The sequence below is a fragment of the Lactuca serriola genome, chromosome 3 (assembly GCF_051521515.1).
Source record: "Lactuca serriola cultivar US96UC23 chromosome 3, Lser_US96UC23_V15, whole genome shotgun sequence".
Lineage (NCBI taxonomy): Eukaryota > Viridiplantae > Streptophyta > Magnoliopsida > Asterales > Asteraceae > Lactuca > Lactuca serriola.
Window position 1 is genome coordinate 271,956,999 of NC_136410.1, and position 18,598 is coordinate 271,975,596.

At 39.6% G+C, this 18,598-nt stretch overlaps 1 protein-coding gene across 1 annotated transcript; it reads left to right on the top strand.

Moving 5' to 3' along the window:
* The first annotated feature begins 9,612 nt into the window (after positions 1-9,612).
* LOC145094006 (homeobox-leucine zipper protein HAT4-like) lies at positions 9,613-12,149 on the top strand. The gene is made up of 4 exons (XM_079032262.1): positions 9,613-10,038; positions 10,307-10,632; positions 10,739-10,818; positions 11,534-12,149. The coding sequence occupies exons 1-4, from the start codon at positions 9,783-9,785 to the stop codon at positions 11,907-11,909; spliced, it is 1,038 nt and encodes a 345-aa protein (XP_078888388.1). The 5' UTR covers positions 9,613-9,782; the 3' UTR covers positions 11,910-12,149.
* Positions 12,150-18,598: the final 6,449 nt, after the last annotated feature.

The window sequence follows — 18,598 nt, forward strand, 5'->3', positions numbered from 1 at the left end:
CAAAAGTTGAAAGTGTTTATCAAGCAAATTGAAGTACAGCTCAAGAAGGTTGTTCGCAACATCAGAAGCGACAATGGTCTTGAATTCAAGAACAGGGAGTTTGAAGAGTTTCTTGCAGAAAAGGGAATTAGTCACAATTTCTCAGCTCCCTACACACCACAACAGAACGGAATTGTCGAAAGACGAAACCGATCTTTGTGTGAAGCTGCCCGAACTATGCTAAGTTTCGCTTCCTTACCTCTTTATTTTTGGGCTGATGCTATTTCTGCTGCTTGTTTTACACAGAACAGGTCCTATCTCAACAAGCGATTCACGCTCACACCATACGAGATTCTAAACAACAGAAAGCCCAATGTGAAATTTTTCCATGTGTTCGGCTCAAGGTGTTTCATCTTTAACTCTAAAGAACACCGCAACAAGTTTGATGTCAAAGCCGACGAGGGAATTTTTCTGGGTTACTCGCTCACATCCAAGGCGTACAGGGTCCTAAACAAGCGTTCGAGAAGGATTGAAGAGACATACTACGTGACCTTTGACGATAGCTATGTCAAGAAGCTACAGGCCAAAGAAGACACCACTGGGGAAATCTTTCCTCAAACTGGCCAAGTCACGGTCTCGATCGCTAACTTATATGATAAATTTCTGGAACTCTTTGACGAACCGGAGAAAGCTTCTCTCTCAGAAGCAGGTGCAGCAGACAACAAAGTTGATCATATGAAGCGGATTGTCGAAGATGCTGCAAGAAGAATGCATGAAGGAGGATCGCCCACTGATGACTCTCCATCCAACAATGCTTCAGTCGAGGGGGAGCCAAGTTCTCATGTCGAGGGGGAGCCAAGCTCACAAGTCCAGGGGGAGCCAAGTTCTACAACTCCAACCGAAGGTGCTTCTCCAACCGAAGATACCTCTCCAACCGAAGGTGCTTCAACGCCTGAAAATCCAGCACCACAAGAAACCCCTGAACCTCATGTTTCTCAAAGCTCATCAATTGAGGGGGAGCATGATGATATGACGATTGATTACGATAGCCAATCTGAGCCAGAAGAAATGATCGATGCTGAACTAGACCCAACCTTTGATCCGAATTACCCTCCTCTTACCAAATGGACCAGAGATCCTCCTATCTCTCAAGTAGTTGGTGATGTATCTGAAAAGGTTCTGACCCGATCTCAACTGAAGGCAAAACAGACATCCTTATTTTCAAAGGTTGAGTTTTGTATGTTTAACTCATTTGTATCAAAAGTTGAACCGAAGACAGTTAACACTGCCCTAGATCACTCTGATTGGGTTCAAGCAATGCAAGACGAACTGAACGAATTTGAAAGGAACAAAGTCTGGCGCCTCATTCCAACTCCTCCAGATGCTTCGGTTGTTGGTCTCAAATAGGTTTTTAGGAACAAAATGGACAAGGAAGGTAATGTTATAAGGAACAAGGCTCGTCTGGTGGTAAAGGGATACTGTCAGGAGGAAGGTATAGACTATGAAGAGACTTTCGCTCCAGTAGCTAGGCTAGAATCTGTTAGAATATTCTTGGCTTATGCTGCTCACAAAAACTTTGAGGTTTTCCAAATGGACGTCAAGTGTGCATTTCTCAATGGAGAACTTGAAGAAACTGTGTATGTGGAGCAACCTCCTGGGTTCGTGAACGAAAAGCATCCAAATCATTGCTATATTCTGGATAAAGCTGTGTACGGCCTCAAACAAGCTCCGAGGGCCTGGTATGAAACGCTTACAAAATTTTTAAAGATGTCTAAATTTAAACAAGGTTCGGTTGACCCAACCTTCTTTCGCAAAAAGGAAGGTAACCACTTTATGATAGTTCAAATTTATGTCGATGACATCATCTTTGGCTCCACGAATCCCAGCTTAACAGCTGAATTCAGAAAGCTGATGGAGACTAAGTTTGAAATGAGCTCAATGGGTCCTATTAACTTTTTCCTTGGTTTAAACATAAGACAGGGACCCGAAGGCATCTTTATCAATCAGGAAGCTTACACAAAGACTCTCCTAGCAAAGTTTGGCATGATAGGAGACTCAAAAGTCAAAGTCCCAATGGCATTCGGCACCAAGCTTACCCCCTTCTCTAGACAAACCGGCAGTCGATATCACGCTCTATCGTCAAATGATAGGCTCACTGATGTATCTAACTGCTAGCAGGCCTGATATCATGTTTTCTGTGTGTTATTTTGCTCGATTTCAGGCAAACCCACGCGAACCTCACATGTTGGCAGTAAAGAACATCTTACGCTATCTTAAGCGAACCACCTCCTTAGGTCTATGGTATCCATCCAACTCAGGCTTCTTCGTTCAAGCCTATTCTGATGCCGACCTTGGAGGATGTGGACTCGACCGTAAAAGCACAACTGGTGGCTGTCAATTCCTTGACGGGAAGTTGGTCAGCTGGCAATCCAAGAAACAAACGTGTGTGTCGTTGTCTACTGCCAAAGCGGAATACATTGCCGTTGCATCCTGCACATCCCAAGTGATTTGGATCCAGAGTCAACTTCGAGACTATGGACTCAATATGAAGAAGATCCCACTATATTGTGACTCTGAAAGTGCAATTAGGATCTGTCATAATCCAGTGCAACACTCTAAAACCAAACACATAGCACTGAGGTATCACTTCATCAAAGATCATGTGGAAGATGGAAACGTCGAAGTTCACTTCGTAAGAACCACTGATCAACTGGCTGACGTCTTTACCAAAGCTCTTCCTGAAGCATCATTCAACAAAATATTGCAAGGGCTAGGTATGATGGAATCAGAGTCATTACCTTACACTACCTCTCAACCTCAAACGTAAGAAGCGAAACCAACCGAACGTTCGGTTTCGGTTCAACCATCTGACTCGCTCATCACCTCAAAGGTAGTTTTTCTCTGTTGTATATTTTTTGCACAATTTTGTTTTTTCTTTGTGTTAAAAGTTTTTTTATTTGCATGTCTAAATTCCTTGGTTTCACAAAATTTTCCAAAACCGAAACCTACCGAAGGTTCGGGTTCGGTTTTTCTAAATTTTGTTGAACCGAAACCAACCAAAGGTTCGGGTTCGGTTTTTCCAAATTTTGTTGAACCGAAACCAACCGAAGGTTCGGGTTCGGTTTTTAAAATTTCCTGAACCGAAACCAACCGAACGCTCGGGTTCAGTTTTTCAACTTTTTCCCAACCGAAACCAACCGAACGTTCGGGTTCGGTTTTTCATTTTCTTTTCTTTTATTTTTTTTATCTCAAAAACTCCAAAAATATTTTTTTATTATTTTATTTTCTTGTGTGTTCGTTCGTTTATGGGGATATATTTGATGAATTACTTTAGTGTCCCTAGAAGCATGCTGTTGTATGTGTCCCAAGCCTCATAAGATTTTGAATAATAGCCTTCATGACCTGGTATACACAAACCTTGTCTTCCCAATAAGGCTAACACATTTATTCTAATCGTGAGCTACCTCAACCTTTTCTCACATGAGTTAAGGGTTTCCTGCTTGGTCCTTATTTTCGCAGCAGAGGTACTTTGTTCTCTTACACTATCTCCATCTTACTTCTCCATTACATTCGTTTCATCAATGTAACCCTTGAGACTCTCAGAAATTACCACTGAGGTTTATGGTTATACAACATCTGTGTTAATGATCTTAGTTTCGTGTCACTACGAGCTGAGTGAAACCCCAAATTCAACACCTAAGGAATTGACGGTGAACAGTTAATTTGCTCAAGTTTTCACCAACGCATTGACGAATGTACCTTCATGAAATCTCAAATTTTCTTTTTGTGTGATTCCTATGAAATTGTTAAAAACCATAACATTTCTTCCCTTGGGATCCAGGTTTTATTTTTTTGAGATTTTATATTTTTCCAAGCCAATTTCCAATGAATTTCTACCTACTTGTTCAACAGGCTACACCGGTCTCACAAGTACTTTGTTCACTTTCTTTCTTATATCAAGAACAAAATTGATGAATCAAAGCGAAACCACCCTTATTAAGCCTAATTAAAAGAAGTCTTTCAACATTTATTAATAAGTGTTTGATCGTAATTCAACGGGAATCCACATTAACACTTTGAGGTCTCTCTTGACCTTGAAGGAAGAGATTCGTGCTCGGGATCATCAGTTTCGTGTCATTATTGACATCACAGAATATCCTTAAAAGAGTTGCTTTATTTCTTTTTCTTTTACACTCTTTGCACGAAAATCCTTGATTTTCCAAAATTCCGTTACTAATTATTTACAGGCTGGATTATTACTCGGTGGTTAATTATGAAGTTATGGTCAAAAACAATCCACGTGGGTCATTAATTCAATTATGCCGTTTAAAAGGGATAAGACGAAAGGTTTCTGACTCGGCGGGAGTTAAAGGGATTGAAATTCAAACGACGGTAAAAAGGAGGCGCGTGTGAATTTGAAACGGCCGCGCTTTTACTAAAACTTGTGGACGCGTGTGCGAAATCCAAGCGTCATTACTCTGGCACAAAAGGCGCGTGTGGAAATGGAAACGATTTTCTGTCTGAAACGACGCTTGTTGGGCGGCATGATCCTAGGAAACTGACACTCTCTCTCCTACGTGATCATCGCACGCCTCAACTGTCATCCATCTGTCACTCAAGAACCCGTTTCGTATTTCCATAAGAAATTTGAAATGATTTTTCTCTCTCCTATCACCCACTATAAAAAGCCATCTACACCACCTTTTACCTCTTTACTACCTCCAAAATTTCCGAAGCGCAAATACTCCCATACAGTTTCCTGTTCATCATCTTCTTCATACCTGCAAAAATGGCTGAATCTTCTTCTGTTCATGCTACTTCACAGATCCTCCCCATCCGCCCACAACAATGTCTGGTGATTGATCTCAACCCACTGGCGTACGACTCCTACATGTCGCCGGTCATAGAATGCTTGAAATACTCCCAACTTGCTCCTGCACTCTCAAGAATCGAATCTGTGCCAATGGTGGCCCTATCGCAGGTCTACACGACTGCTTACTACGACAAGGCCGTCGACCGGGTGTTTTTCGAGCTTGCAGAACACAAAACCTCCGTTTCACGCCAACGTTTCTGCACCATGCTGGGGTTTGCAGTTGATCCTTCAAGAGTCCATCCGGAGACGATTCCGGTTGGGATGCTGTTTAGCATGTTTTACAACATGGGGTACACAGAGGTTCTCACCTCTGTCGCCAAGTTTAAGAAGTCTTGCCTGCCGCCACAGTGGAATGGCCTATTTACAGTCCTTTTCAAGGGCTTGTCGGAGAGGAGCTCAGGATCCGACGGTGCAAGTCGTCTGTTCCTGTCGATAATGTACGGGGTCTACAACGGGATTAACCTGGATTATGGGTTGGTCCTATGGCAACAACTCATCCAGAGCCTTTCTTCATCATCCCGACACTCTGAGGTGTCGTTGGCACGGTTCTGGATTCTGATTACACGATGGGCCATGGATAAGTTCAATGTACCCACTGCTGACGGTGCATCGATGTCTTCTATTGGTACGTTCCATACCAAGAAGATCATCGTCTCAGATGCATCGAAATTTTCTTTCATTGGCTCCATCCCGGAGACAATGTATGGTGATGTGCCCTCCGACAGCAGACTGATCCGGACAATCAAGGAGTTTAGGCCAACTGGTCCCAGGGAACTGACACCGGATATGCTCAGGTCTATCCATGATGCAGACAAACCGACCAACAGGGGCAAAAAGGCAGAAAAAGGGAAGCAAGCGTCCAAAGCTCCAAAGGGAGCTTCTCCCAAAAAGAGGAAACAACCGAAGGCTGCACAGTCCCCACAGCCAAAGAGGAGGAAGACTCAACAAAAGCGAAAGCTTGTAATTCCCTCTTCTTCCAGTGACTCTGAGGGTGAGAGTTCGGGTTCTGAAGGCTCTCAAGGAGACGAATCTCCTCAACGAGGCAACACACCACCTCGGCCCCCTACCCCAGAGATGGAACTTCATAATTCCCCAGTTCCTTCCCCTCCACCAACTCTTCCTAATTCCATTCCGACCATAAACCCCACCATTCCCCCAACCTCTTTCCCTATACCACCACCCATTTTTACCACTGCAACCGAAACACCACCAGTTACCGAAACCCCTCTCGTAACCGAACCACCACAAACCGAAACCCAAACTCAACCACCACCCGAAACTACCCTACCCCATAATCAACCTCAAAATACCCCAACCACAACACCCCCAGCTTCACCACCCCCTCCATCTCCAGAAAATGCCTCCGATGGCGACAACCCTTACCTTGGTGGTGATCACATGAACTTTGATTCGGTCTACTATAGTCCGTTTCAAGTTCAGAGTGATGAGGAGGATGATGCTCCAGTGACAAAGAAGCATCTCAAAGAGCTTCACGAGAAGGTTGATCTACTTCTCGCCTCCTCTTCCAACCAACAGTCCTCTCTCTCTGAAGCTGCCCTTCAGAAAATCGTTGATGCCTTCTCCAGGGCTCAACATGATTCGGTGGCCTCAGCCACTGCTGCGATTGATGCCTCCACCAGAGCCTGTGAGGCAGCGACCGAAAAAGTCGATAAACTATTCTCCGACGCTTCTGTCCTGCTGAAGTCCTTGCAGGAAAGCGCCGACGCCACCAAGACAACTTTGGAATCGATTGTTCAGCAATTGGCCAAGTTTGTCTCAACGGAGTTGACTTCGTTCGCTACCCTACGCCAACACCTAAGCGACGACAACTCGGCACTTTGTGCCTCCATCGATGCCCGCCTGGCTAAGCTACAAGAGGATCTCGCAGCCGAAAATTCCTTGATGGACGTTCTGGCGAGCAAAACAACCGCCCTAAAGGTCAAGAGCACGCAACTTTCCAACTCCCAACAACAACTGGAAGCTCTTCGATCCGAAAGGGAGGTTATCAAAACGTGTGTTTCGGATGTCCACGCCGCATTATCCAACATCCTGGAAGCACACGATCCCATTCTTAACCATTCGGTGAGGCGTACCCTCGCTGAAAAGCTCTCTCCGGCCATGGACCTTCTCAGCAAAATCGAAGGCCTACCGAGTTTCGTGTCCATTCCGAAACAAGGGGGAGATGAGCAAACCGGATCGAAACCACCTCCTTCCTCTAAAGCTACTCACACAACCGAACCACCTCAGACTGGTCATGCTTCGGGTTCGGGTGTGAAGAACAAGAGCAAAAACATAGCTGAGGAAGAAGATGGAGATGAAGACAAGGAGACCATTGCTGACATGTTAAAACGAAAGAACAGTCGCAATGCTGACGATGATGCCAGTCGTGTGGCGCGAGAGGCTGAAGAAGCCGAACGCATGCAAAAGGAAGCCCACGATCTCCTTGAGAGCCGAAAGACTCTCTTCCCTGCCTGGACCAGGGAGCGTATGATTAAAGAGGCCATAGAAACTCCCAGCATATTATGGCTCGAGCCGGTTATATCATTCGACTGCAACAATACTGTCGACTCGCAGTTCGACATGCCGCTGACTCGAAAGGCGTTCATCTTCCACGCCTTCTCTAACATCTTTGAAGTCCCACATCCGAACGATGAGCTTGACAGGGAGCTCATTGACTTCTATCTGGCGGTTGCTCGTCCTCAATACCTTACATGGAGCGCCCAGAAGATTGTGAACGTTCGGGTGCTGAAGCCTTATGCCGTAGGGAGATTCACAAACGTTAAGTTCAAGCTCATTCAAGGATCTGCAAGAACTGCTCATCTTATCTCCCAGGCGGATCTACCGAACCTAAATCCTCATGATTGGATTGTCCTGTATAATATCCTTTTGACTGATGAAGCCGAATATGGTCCCATTATAGACCATGTCAAAAGGATGTTAGCCTGCTACATCATGAAGGTTACCCTAATGGATCAGGAGGTCGCCACAGTCTTCAAGAAGAAACCGAAGATAGCTCCTGTGGGATCGGCCAGTGATCTCAACCAAATGCAAATGGGCAAGATCGACCCGAGACGCAACTCGGTTATGTTCACTAGAGCTGAAGGACAGAAATGTCTCTTCGCTTTAGCTGACAAACACCTTTACACCACAGCTTGTTTGGAGCATGTGTTATCGATCATCAAACGGTGTAAAGAGAATTCGGCTGATGATGTCAAGTATTTTGATGACATGATTAATTGGTACATCCGGTTTAGACAAACCATTCTCTCCATCACCAAATGTCTGTTTAGCACCGTGAAGAAGAAGGTACCTGCTTCAACTGTTGGCCCAAGTAAAAAGTGAAGGTCTCGCTCCAAATTGACGCAAAGGGGGAGATTGTTGGGCTGAAGATTATTTTGAAGATTGCGTCTTTTGGGCTCGATAGTATAGTTATCTTGTACTCCGGTTTGGGCCTGTCCAACCGAGAGCCTTTTATGTTTTGTATATAAAGTTTATGCTTGCATGCATATTAGGTTAACGATTTAGAGATTAACGAAATAGCGATTCATCTAGAGCATAACAGGTTTCTTTAATCGTTCTTGTAACCTACCAATCCTCTATAGTTGATGTTCTTAATCGAGCTCTTCTTAGGATTTTGTTTAATCATTCGACACGTTTGATTCTATCTTGTCTTGTTCTTATTATTGCGTTCTTACAGTTTTATATTTACATACTTGTTCAAGATCTAATCGATCTTCATAGATTAAAGATTGTTTTAATCTCATCAAAATTTTTTGAAACAATATGGACCAAGGTTGATGACTTAATAGTTTAGGACTGAACGCAATTTTTTTAGAAAAACCAGAGACAATTTTTGAAGATTCATCTAACTAAAATATATTTTGCATTTTCCAATATTTTTATTCAATATGTTACTTTTAGATTTGGTTCAATAATAACTATTATCATGTAAAATATGAGAACAATTTTAATATGTTGGATTGGAAAAGTCTAACGATTCTGATTTGAATTAAAACATTTTTATAATTACCAAAACTAAACTTCCTAATAATGTAAAAACTAATTTGAAGCAATGGATCGGAAAAATCAACGATTGTGATAATTCTGATGATAGATAAAACATTTCTAAAATGAAGTATTTATTTATAAATAAAATATGATTTATTTCTAATTAAAACCGTTATTGGTAAAAGTTAATAGTTTAATTTCAGAACAATAAATAAACAAATAGATAACCGAATTAAAAAAAAATTCCAAATTTAGACAAGAGAAAATTGTCTGTTTTTGTATTTTCAATTTTCTTTTATCCTTTTTATTTAGGAAGAAAGGGGATGGTGACTACACTAGCTAAAAGGAAAGTCTTTACCAATCCTTCAGTCAACCTAACTCAACCACAGTTAACAAAATCACCCGTATTCAATATCCAAGATTCTCACTACCAAATCACCATACAATACTTAATGCATATAGTACAACCATTGATACATCTATCTTTTAAACACAAAAATTACTGATTTGTATAAAGCATTTACCAACTTAAAGTTTTACTGATTCACACCAATCTCACTCTCTCTCCTCTTTTCTTTCTCTCTCTTCCATGCAAAAGCTGAAGCAAAAGCCAAAGCTCAATCCCATCATCATCATTGTGCCAATAGAGCCACCCCTGACACATTTCATGATTGCACATATCACCACCTTATTTCTCTCTCATCCTATAGATATATATGTTTGTATGTATATATACATATGTAGACATATAGGTGGTGCTGATGGTTTCTCTGAGCAGTGCACAGTGAATTAAGCTCTGAATCAGCTAAAGGGAAATAAAAAGGCAGTGAAAAAACCAAAACCCATTTAGAATCACTCTACTTTGTCCCTCTGCCATATCCCATCAACGATTTCTAGAGAGAAAAGTTTTTAGAGAGAGAAAATGGGTGAGAAGGATGATGGTTTGGGGTTGAGTTTGAGTTTGAAATGCTCGGAAAATTATCCACCGCCACCACCGCCGCCGCTGACGGTTGTTGCCGGTTCGAACGGTGCGACTGCGACACGTTTTCCGTTGAATCTGTTGCCTTCTCCTCCTTTGTCATTTGCTCAACAACGGCATCATGTTGCGACGAATCATCAGAAGCTTTCGTTCATCATCAATCATGCTGCACCTTCATCGTCTTCTGTTCTTCCGCCTGGTAAGTACAAGTTTCAATGCATGTAGTGCAAAACGAAACTGTTTGTTGTGACTGCGTGATTCTAGTGAAGCGGTTTGAAACTGTGTAAGCACAAATTTCGATGCATGTAATACAACACGTCGATGCACGTAATGTGTGTGGATACACACACATGCCGAGATAAGGCGCGCATACACATACACACACATACACACGCACGCGTACAAAGTACAGATTGATCCAAATCCAAAAGTCTCACGAATTTTTTGCTGTTTAATCGGAACTGCAGATCTGAATGCGGAAACGAGATCTTACTCACGAGGAGGAATAGACGTTAACCGGCTGCCGTCGACGTCAACTCTGGTGGCGTTAACGGCGGAGCGCGACGACGAAGCATTGGTTTCCTCCCCGAACAGCACGGTGTCGAGCGTGAGTGGGAAGAGAGTCGAGCGTGAGGAGAACGAGGCGGAGCGAGAATCAAGCTCGCACGGGATCAGTGGTGATGATGACGACGACGGTGGAGAAGCGTCGGCGGCGAGGAAGAAGCTCCGGCTATCAAAGGATCAGGCGGCCGTGCTCGAAGAAACATTCAAGGAGCACAACACTCTCAATCCGGTTAGTGGCATGTTTTGTAATTTAATTCAACATCAAGGGCATTTTAATTAAATGTAGTCCGTGCTGTTGAGCTGTTTTTCTAATTTTTTTTTTTAAATTTTAATAGAAGCAAAAACTAGCCTTAGCAAAACAGCTGGATCTGAGGCCAAGGCAGGTGGAAGTATGGTTTCAAAACAGAAGGGCAAGGTAGGAAATTAATCTTTCCTTAAGGGTATTTTCGGAAATTAACAATGTTTAGGTTGTCGTTATATGGTACCATCATTAATCCATATAGTACTACTCCTAAACTAATCACTTTTTTCTCTTAAGACTGTAGTAGTATTATTGACAAGTACTACTCATGCATTAAGAGTTGTACCTTAGTGACTCTAAAGTGTTTTGATGATGTTATTATTATTTAAGCTTAAAATCTGATATTAAGTACATCCATCGATGCATGTGATACAAGTGGATAGAATTGAGTAATCGACTACAACTCTACAAGTACATTGGTACCCTCACATCATGGGGATATGTAGTACATGCATCATGAGTTTGTACATTTAGTTGAACAATATTGGTGGGTTTTTGCTATTTACAGTTTGTTGCCAATAAAAGGTGTGAAATGTCATTAATATGATGTCTTTATTAGTCATAGACCAAATAAATTGTGATATAAAGTCAACTCATTTAGTACCGATGAGTTTATCTTTTCAAGAAATTAGTGTCTCTTCCCAAATAATGACAACTTTGACCTTTTTACATTGGTAGATTTGACCACAATGGGAAAATTTTGTTTTTATTTTTATTACTAGTTTTTCATCAAATTCATGGAAATTGTACATTAATATATTATTATTATTTTTTTAATAATGTTATATTTAGATATACGACTGATAATCGGATATGTATATTTTTATAGAACGAAGTTGAAGCAGACTGAGGTCGATTGTGAGTATTTAAAGCGTTGTTGTGATACGTTAACGGAGGAAAACAGACGTTTGCAAAAGGAAGTCAACGAGTTAAGAGCTCTTAAATTGTCTCCACAATTTTACATGAACATGAATCCTCCGACAACGTTGACAATGTGCCCACAATGCGAGCGTGTAGCGGTCTCCTCCTCATCATCATCCTCATCTGCGGCCGCCACATCATCTGCAGTCGGTTCAACCGGCCTCCCCAAAGCCCTCCATCATGGATCGATGACCGCCAACCACCAAAAGCAAAATAACCCCTTCCTTCCGAGAGCCACCATCATACCCCATCGCCCGCATGAAGCCCACCACCCTAGATGGTGAAATTACCAAATTACCCTTCACATGGGTATAAGTAGGGAAATGTGAGATTGATGGGAGGAGATGGAGGAGGTGGGAAGGGAATGATTTGGTTGGATTAAAGTGAAGATTTGGTGTAGGAATGGGAGGGGGACAATGTGGGAATTGGTTTTGTATTTGTGTTGGGTATTTTTCTTTTGGTTTAATTTATTTGGATTTTGATGGTTTGCTTTTAGAATCTAAGTTTAGTCATGAGTCATGATATGCCTATATTGTGTCTTCCCCCATGCCATTTTGTATGTGGGACCACACAGTTTGAGGATAACATGATTGATATGTACATACTTCCTACTATTAAAATATGTTTGTGTTCCTTATGCACCTTCCCATCTCATCATTACTTCATTTCAATGACTTAAATCATTATCGGTTAATTCAAAATCAAAATATCTACCAACTTGTATAAGAAACGATAGTGTTGTTGGGTATGAGTGATGGAAGATATTCCCAATTTCTATTTTGACATTTTAGTGACTTGTCGTTATTGTGAAATTAATTTTATGGATATAATACAAAAGTTAGATTTACCATTTCAAACACACGATATTAGAAAAAGAAAAATATTTATTGCACATATACCTACGCGAACTTAATTCCAAAAATTTAATGGAATGTACATGGCCAAGTTATAGTCATGTGGGGTGCAACCCTTCCCCACATAGCATCAACAATAATGAGTTAGAAAGCAACTAATCATTCCAAGACATATCGGAGTCTTTATTCTTTTATACCATGAATACAAATTAAATGTATCCAATATACAATCATATCAATTATGAGGGTTATATATATATATATATATATATATATATATATATATATATATATATATATATATATATATATATATATATATATATATATATATATATATATATATATATATATATATATATGAGGGTTAATGTCATAAAAACAATCAAATTTTCAGAGTTTTATTGGTTTTGCCTAAAGTTGAAATTTATGTCCGTTTTTACACAAATATTTTCGAAAAAATGTTCGGTTTTACCCTTTTACCGATGATAATAGGTTTTTTAGGTTACAATTATATTGAATTCGCAAAGAAAACCCTTAAGTTTACCATTTTTTTGCGTTTTTACCCTTAAGTTTATAATTTTTTTTTACACTTTTACCCTAAGTATATTTTTTTCATAATATACATATTCATATGATTTTTCATGCTTGAACACATATAATATGAAAAAAAATACATAAGGTAAAAGTGTAAAAAAAATTATAAACTTAAGGGGTAAAAACGTAAAAAAACTATAAACTTAAGGGTTTTTTGCGAAGTTAATATAATGGTAACCTGTTATCACCGGTAAAAGGGTAAAACCGAACATTTTTTTTTGAAAAATGTTAGGGTAAAAACGGACATAAAATTCATCTTTGGGCAAAACCGACAAAACCCTGAAAACTTGAGGGTTTTTATGACATTATATATATATATATATATATATATATATATATATATATATATATATATATATATATATATATATATATATATTGTAACTTATTGTATCAGATTGACTTAATATATTCAAATTAATTATATTATTTTCATATTAAAATGGAAATATGTATTATATTAAAATGTTCTTATTAGAATTTTTAAGGTGGTAGTGCGAGATCATGTTGAATATATTGATAGCAACCTGTTTAAATCACACGTTGATCACATTTATGTTGGATTCCAGATGTTCCTTATCTAATTAGACAAAAGGAATCGAGAAAGTTTTTGTTGGAACCAAAAAGTAACTCAGCAGAAGTTCAGACTTTTGCGATGATGAACACTTCGAACGGTTATTTTGGAAATATTGTCTACTGTAATATTACTATTAATTGTATATTCGTTTTGGGGTTATATGCAATGACAAATATTTACAATAATGACATAATAGTTTTATTGAAGTTTAGTTTGTTAAATAATTAACGGTTTAATTAATTATTGAGAAACTTGTAGATTTAAAGGTTTTAAGTGTAAAGATTTGAAAGTGAAATTTTTAGGATAATTACCAAACTTATGGATAATTATTTAATGACCAAGTAATTATCCCATAAGGGTTCCTAATCCTCCCCTATAAATAGAGAAGCACATAACCAAATTTAGACCGATCTTTTAGCCATAATTTCAGTGTTATCTCTATCTTCTCTCCTCTCCTCGATTTTCGTCTGCTACACGGTGCGTAGTCACACATACATGACGGGTAAATTCATTACACGACGCATAACCAATGGTACACGGTGCGTCGGCGGCGATTCCATATTCGGGTTTTGGTCTTTAGTGTGTTCATCGGATCTAGAGATGTCATGGTCGTTAATATGTTTCATGGGTGCGACTACCAAAAGAAGAGTTCCACTTTGGAGTCTTAACAATCCTCTCTCCGTCTAAATCTACAGAGGTTTCAAAGGACTACAAGGGTATGTTTTTTTTGTTTATATTTTATTGCATTAGATCTGGTTGAACTTGGATTCGTCTTTTGATTTATGAGGTTAATTTTTTTTTATTGCTTATATTGTGCACTTTTATGGCCAAAGATCCCTCATACCCCAACAAATTATATGTTCAAAGTGGTGGTGATCTAATATGTATCCTAAGAGAAGTCTTTTGTATCATTTGTAATAAGTGACATTGTATCAGGGAAGAGATCTTATGTAATTCTTATTTGATATTAATTTTATACTAAATGTCCCCTAGATCCCATGAATATTACCTTATAAACAATCAACTCTCATAGTGTAATATGTGTGAGATTTTCTAAGAGTTTGTATACTACTGATCTACTTCATATTGTTCTTATTTTTCATATTTTTCATATGTTCTTAGTTTATATATGTTGTTGATGATGGAATTTTAAGGTTACAAAATTATTATACTTGCGAAAATTCTCTTAACAATTAAGGGTATATGCAACCTAACGATCTATGTATTTACTGATGGGTTTTAGGTAAAACAAATAAACTAGAAAACAATTCCTAAGTTCACATGCAACCTACTTTGGATCTATGTTTTAACTATTGAACATATAACTTTGAATTTCAAAATAAGAACCCTAGAGGAGAGAGGCTATTTTCGAAAATAATAAACTAGGGTTTAGGAGTTACATACCTTTCAATTGTTATAGCAAACAATTGACAATCCTCTTGATCTTGATCTTCTTGGAAGCTTAGCACCACAAATGTAATGCCTCTAATGGAATCACACCCAAGAACTAGCAAGAAGGAAACTTGAAGGAGAGAGAGGGTAGGGTATGTAAAAAAGTCGGCCTAGGGTTTCTTCCAAGGTAGGAGTGGCCGATTTTGGGAGCTGGAAGGCTCCTTATATAGCTGAGGGGTCCAGGGTTTAGGGAAAACCCTAATGCTCCTTTGCTTAGGGCCTAAGCAAACCCAAAGGCCTTATCCAAGCCCCCTTGGACGAAATCCTTAGGGTTTCCCCTATAGATTTCATCCACCTCCTTCCAAGGAGGTTCTGGAGCCTTCCACTCAACTATCTGATAATTGCAAACTAGTCCCTGCACTTTATAATTAATACTTTTAACCCCAAAATTAATTCTGATTAATTTCTGGCTAACTATTAATTAAACATAATGATTTCTAATTAATATATTAATCTTTTAACATATTAATAAATTCATTTATATTAATTTATTAATCTTATAATAAATCAATATCTCTCCTTTCATAATTTCCTTGTCCGGTTGCTAGGTTTGAGGGTAACCCAAAAGGACTGTGCTGCTATCAATTCAAGTACATACCAATTATAGTTATGGGCTTAGACACCTAATCCAACAGTCTCCCACTTGGATAAGTCTGTAACTATAATTGCTAGTATGACTTCTAAATTTGACCAACAAATTGTAGCTTCCAAAAGCTGCTGCCGAACTTTTACCCAGTCAGTTACGTGTCCTAAGATAAGTGATCACATGACCCTTCGTTCTACTAGATATCTCTAGACACAAGACATGGAATACAATCAATCTCTTTGTCCAGAATCTATGTTTCCCAATTTCTGATTTGTGATGATATATGACTTCTAATCGAACACATCAATTTAGTCCTGACTGGGCCCAACACAAAAGACAACACCAAATCATCGAGGGGCCCACATATATCGCTTTTCCCATTAGGGAAAAAGGAACGAATAAACATTGACTCATATGCTTGTATCTTTTACTCATCAAACCATACATGATAATATGTTTTATAACACCAAGTTACTGATGCGTTTTCGTATCACCAATGCATGGCCGACTTGCAAATTACAACTTATATATCTCTGTTTCAAGATCATAGATATTATCGTCTCAGTATTAATCGTGATGAATTCCATGAAGTAATACTCTGAGCATGGGTTTATCCAATACTCAAATCTCACTCTCTGAGTACTCATGAACATTGCAACAATTCTTATTGCTATATCTATCCTTAGACAATCTGCAATCCAATTCATGACAGTCTTAATTCACTACTTACTTCCAAAAGTACGAGTGACTGTGGAGTTTGAACAATCATATTATTCGGGAAGTAAAACATGCAAAATATGAAACACAATAATAAACAATTGACAAAAGGCAGTAAACAAACTCATAAATAATACTTTATTATTTAGTCACCAAAAGTCAATTACATTTACTTTGTAACAAGTTTCTGAACTAGACTAATCTAACCACTAAAACTAATATCATCTTTCAGCCCTATGCTTCGAGCATGTTGAATATGCTTAGCCCTACTCAGAGCCTTTGTGAGGGGGTCTGCTGGGTTATCTTCAGATGACACCCTCTTTACAACAAGATGGCATTCTTTTACTCTATGTCTGATGAAATGGTACTTTCTGTCGATATGCCTGGTCTTACCATCGTATCTGGGTTCCTTAGTTAAGGAAACCGCTCCCTCATTATCGCAGAACAGTTCCATAGGCTCCTGGATGGTTGGAACAACTCCGAGATCCCTGATGAAGTTCCTCAACCAAGCTGCTTCTTTAGACGCTTCACTCGCTGCTATGTACTCTGATTCACAAGTAGAATCAACCACCATATCTTTCTTGGAACTCTTCCAAGTAACCGCTCCTCCATTCAGTAGAAATACACAACCAGATTGAGAATGGAAGTTATCTCTATCTGTTTGAAAGCTGGCATCACTGTAACCGTCTGCTCTCAAAGTATCATTGCCACCATGTACAAGGACCCAGTCTTCGTTCTTCGCAAATACTTGAGTATATTCTTTACTGCTATCCAATGAGCTCTACCTGGGTTTCCCTGATAGCGACTGACCATGCTCGAAGCAAAGGCCACATCAGGGCGAGTACATGTCATAGCGTACATGATCGATCCGACAGCGGAAGCATAAGGTACACGACGCATGTCAGCTATTTCCTCATCTGTACTAGGGCATTGAGTCTTACTTAATTTTGTGTTGCTCTGGATAGGTAGCTCTCCCTTCTTGGAATTTTCCATACTAAACCTCTTTAGTACCTTATCCAAGTATGTGCTCTGACAAAGTCCAATTAGTCTCTTCTTTCTATCTCTCAATATCCTGATCCCAAGAATATAAGCGGCTTCTCCTAGGTCTTTCATGGCAAAACACTTTCCAAGCCAATACTTAACTTCGTTCAAGGTTGGAATGTCGTTACCAATGAGTAATATGTCATCGACATATAACACCAGAAAAGTTACTATACTCCCACTAGCCTTGATATACACACAAAACTCATCTTCACTTCTAGAGAAACCAAACTCTTTGACTTTCTCATGGAAGCAAAGATTCCAGCTGCGAGATGCTTGTTTCAACCCATAAATGGATTTCTCAAGCTTACACACTCTATTGGGAAACTTTGCATCTACAAAACCCTCTAGATGATTCATGTAAACATCCTCAGCCAACTTCCTGTTAAGGAAAGCAGTCTTGACATCCATCTGCCAGATTTCATAGTCATGAAAGGCAGCTATGGCGAGCAATATCCTGATAGATTTAATATTGGCTACTGGTGAGAAAGTTTCATCATAGTCAACCCCTGGGGTTTGTATGAAACCTTTCGCAACCAGTCTAGCCTTGAATGTGTGTACATTCCCATCCATGTCTGTCTTCTTCTTGAAGATCCATTTGCAACCAACTGTCTTACGACCTGGTGCATTATCAACCAAATTCCAAACTTGGTTGTCATACATGGACTTTATCTCGCTGTCCATTGCCTCTTTCCACTTGGAAGCCTCTAGGCCTGCCATTGCTTCCTTATAAGAGACTGGTTCATCTAAATTCACCAGTGTCCTATCACTGATGAATGTGTCACCGTCTGAAGTAATATGAAAACCATACAACTCAGGTGGCACACTCACCCTAGTGGATCTTCGAAGAGGCAATGATTTATCAACTGGTTCAACAGGAACTGTTTCCTTTGGTTGAGTGCTAGTGTCATCTAAGGTTCCTTCATTAGTTGACTCTTGAATCTCTTCAAGGTCAATGGTACTCCCACTGTCCTCTTTGAATATGAGCTCTCTTTCTAGAAAGACTCCTCTTCGAGCTACAAACACCACGTTCTCACTAGGTCTGTAGAACATCCAAAAGACTGCTTTGGGTAACCAATGAAAACACATTTCTCACTTCTTGCTGCTAGCTTGTCGTGAGTCTCTTGTCTTACGAAAGCTTCACAACCC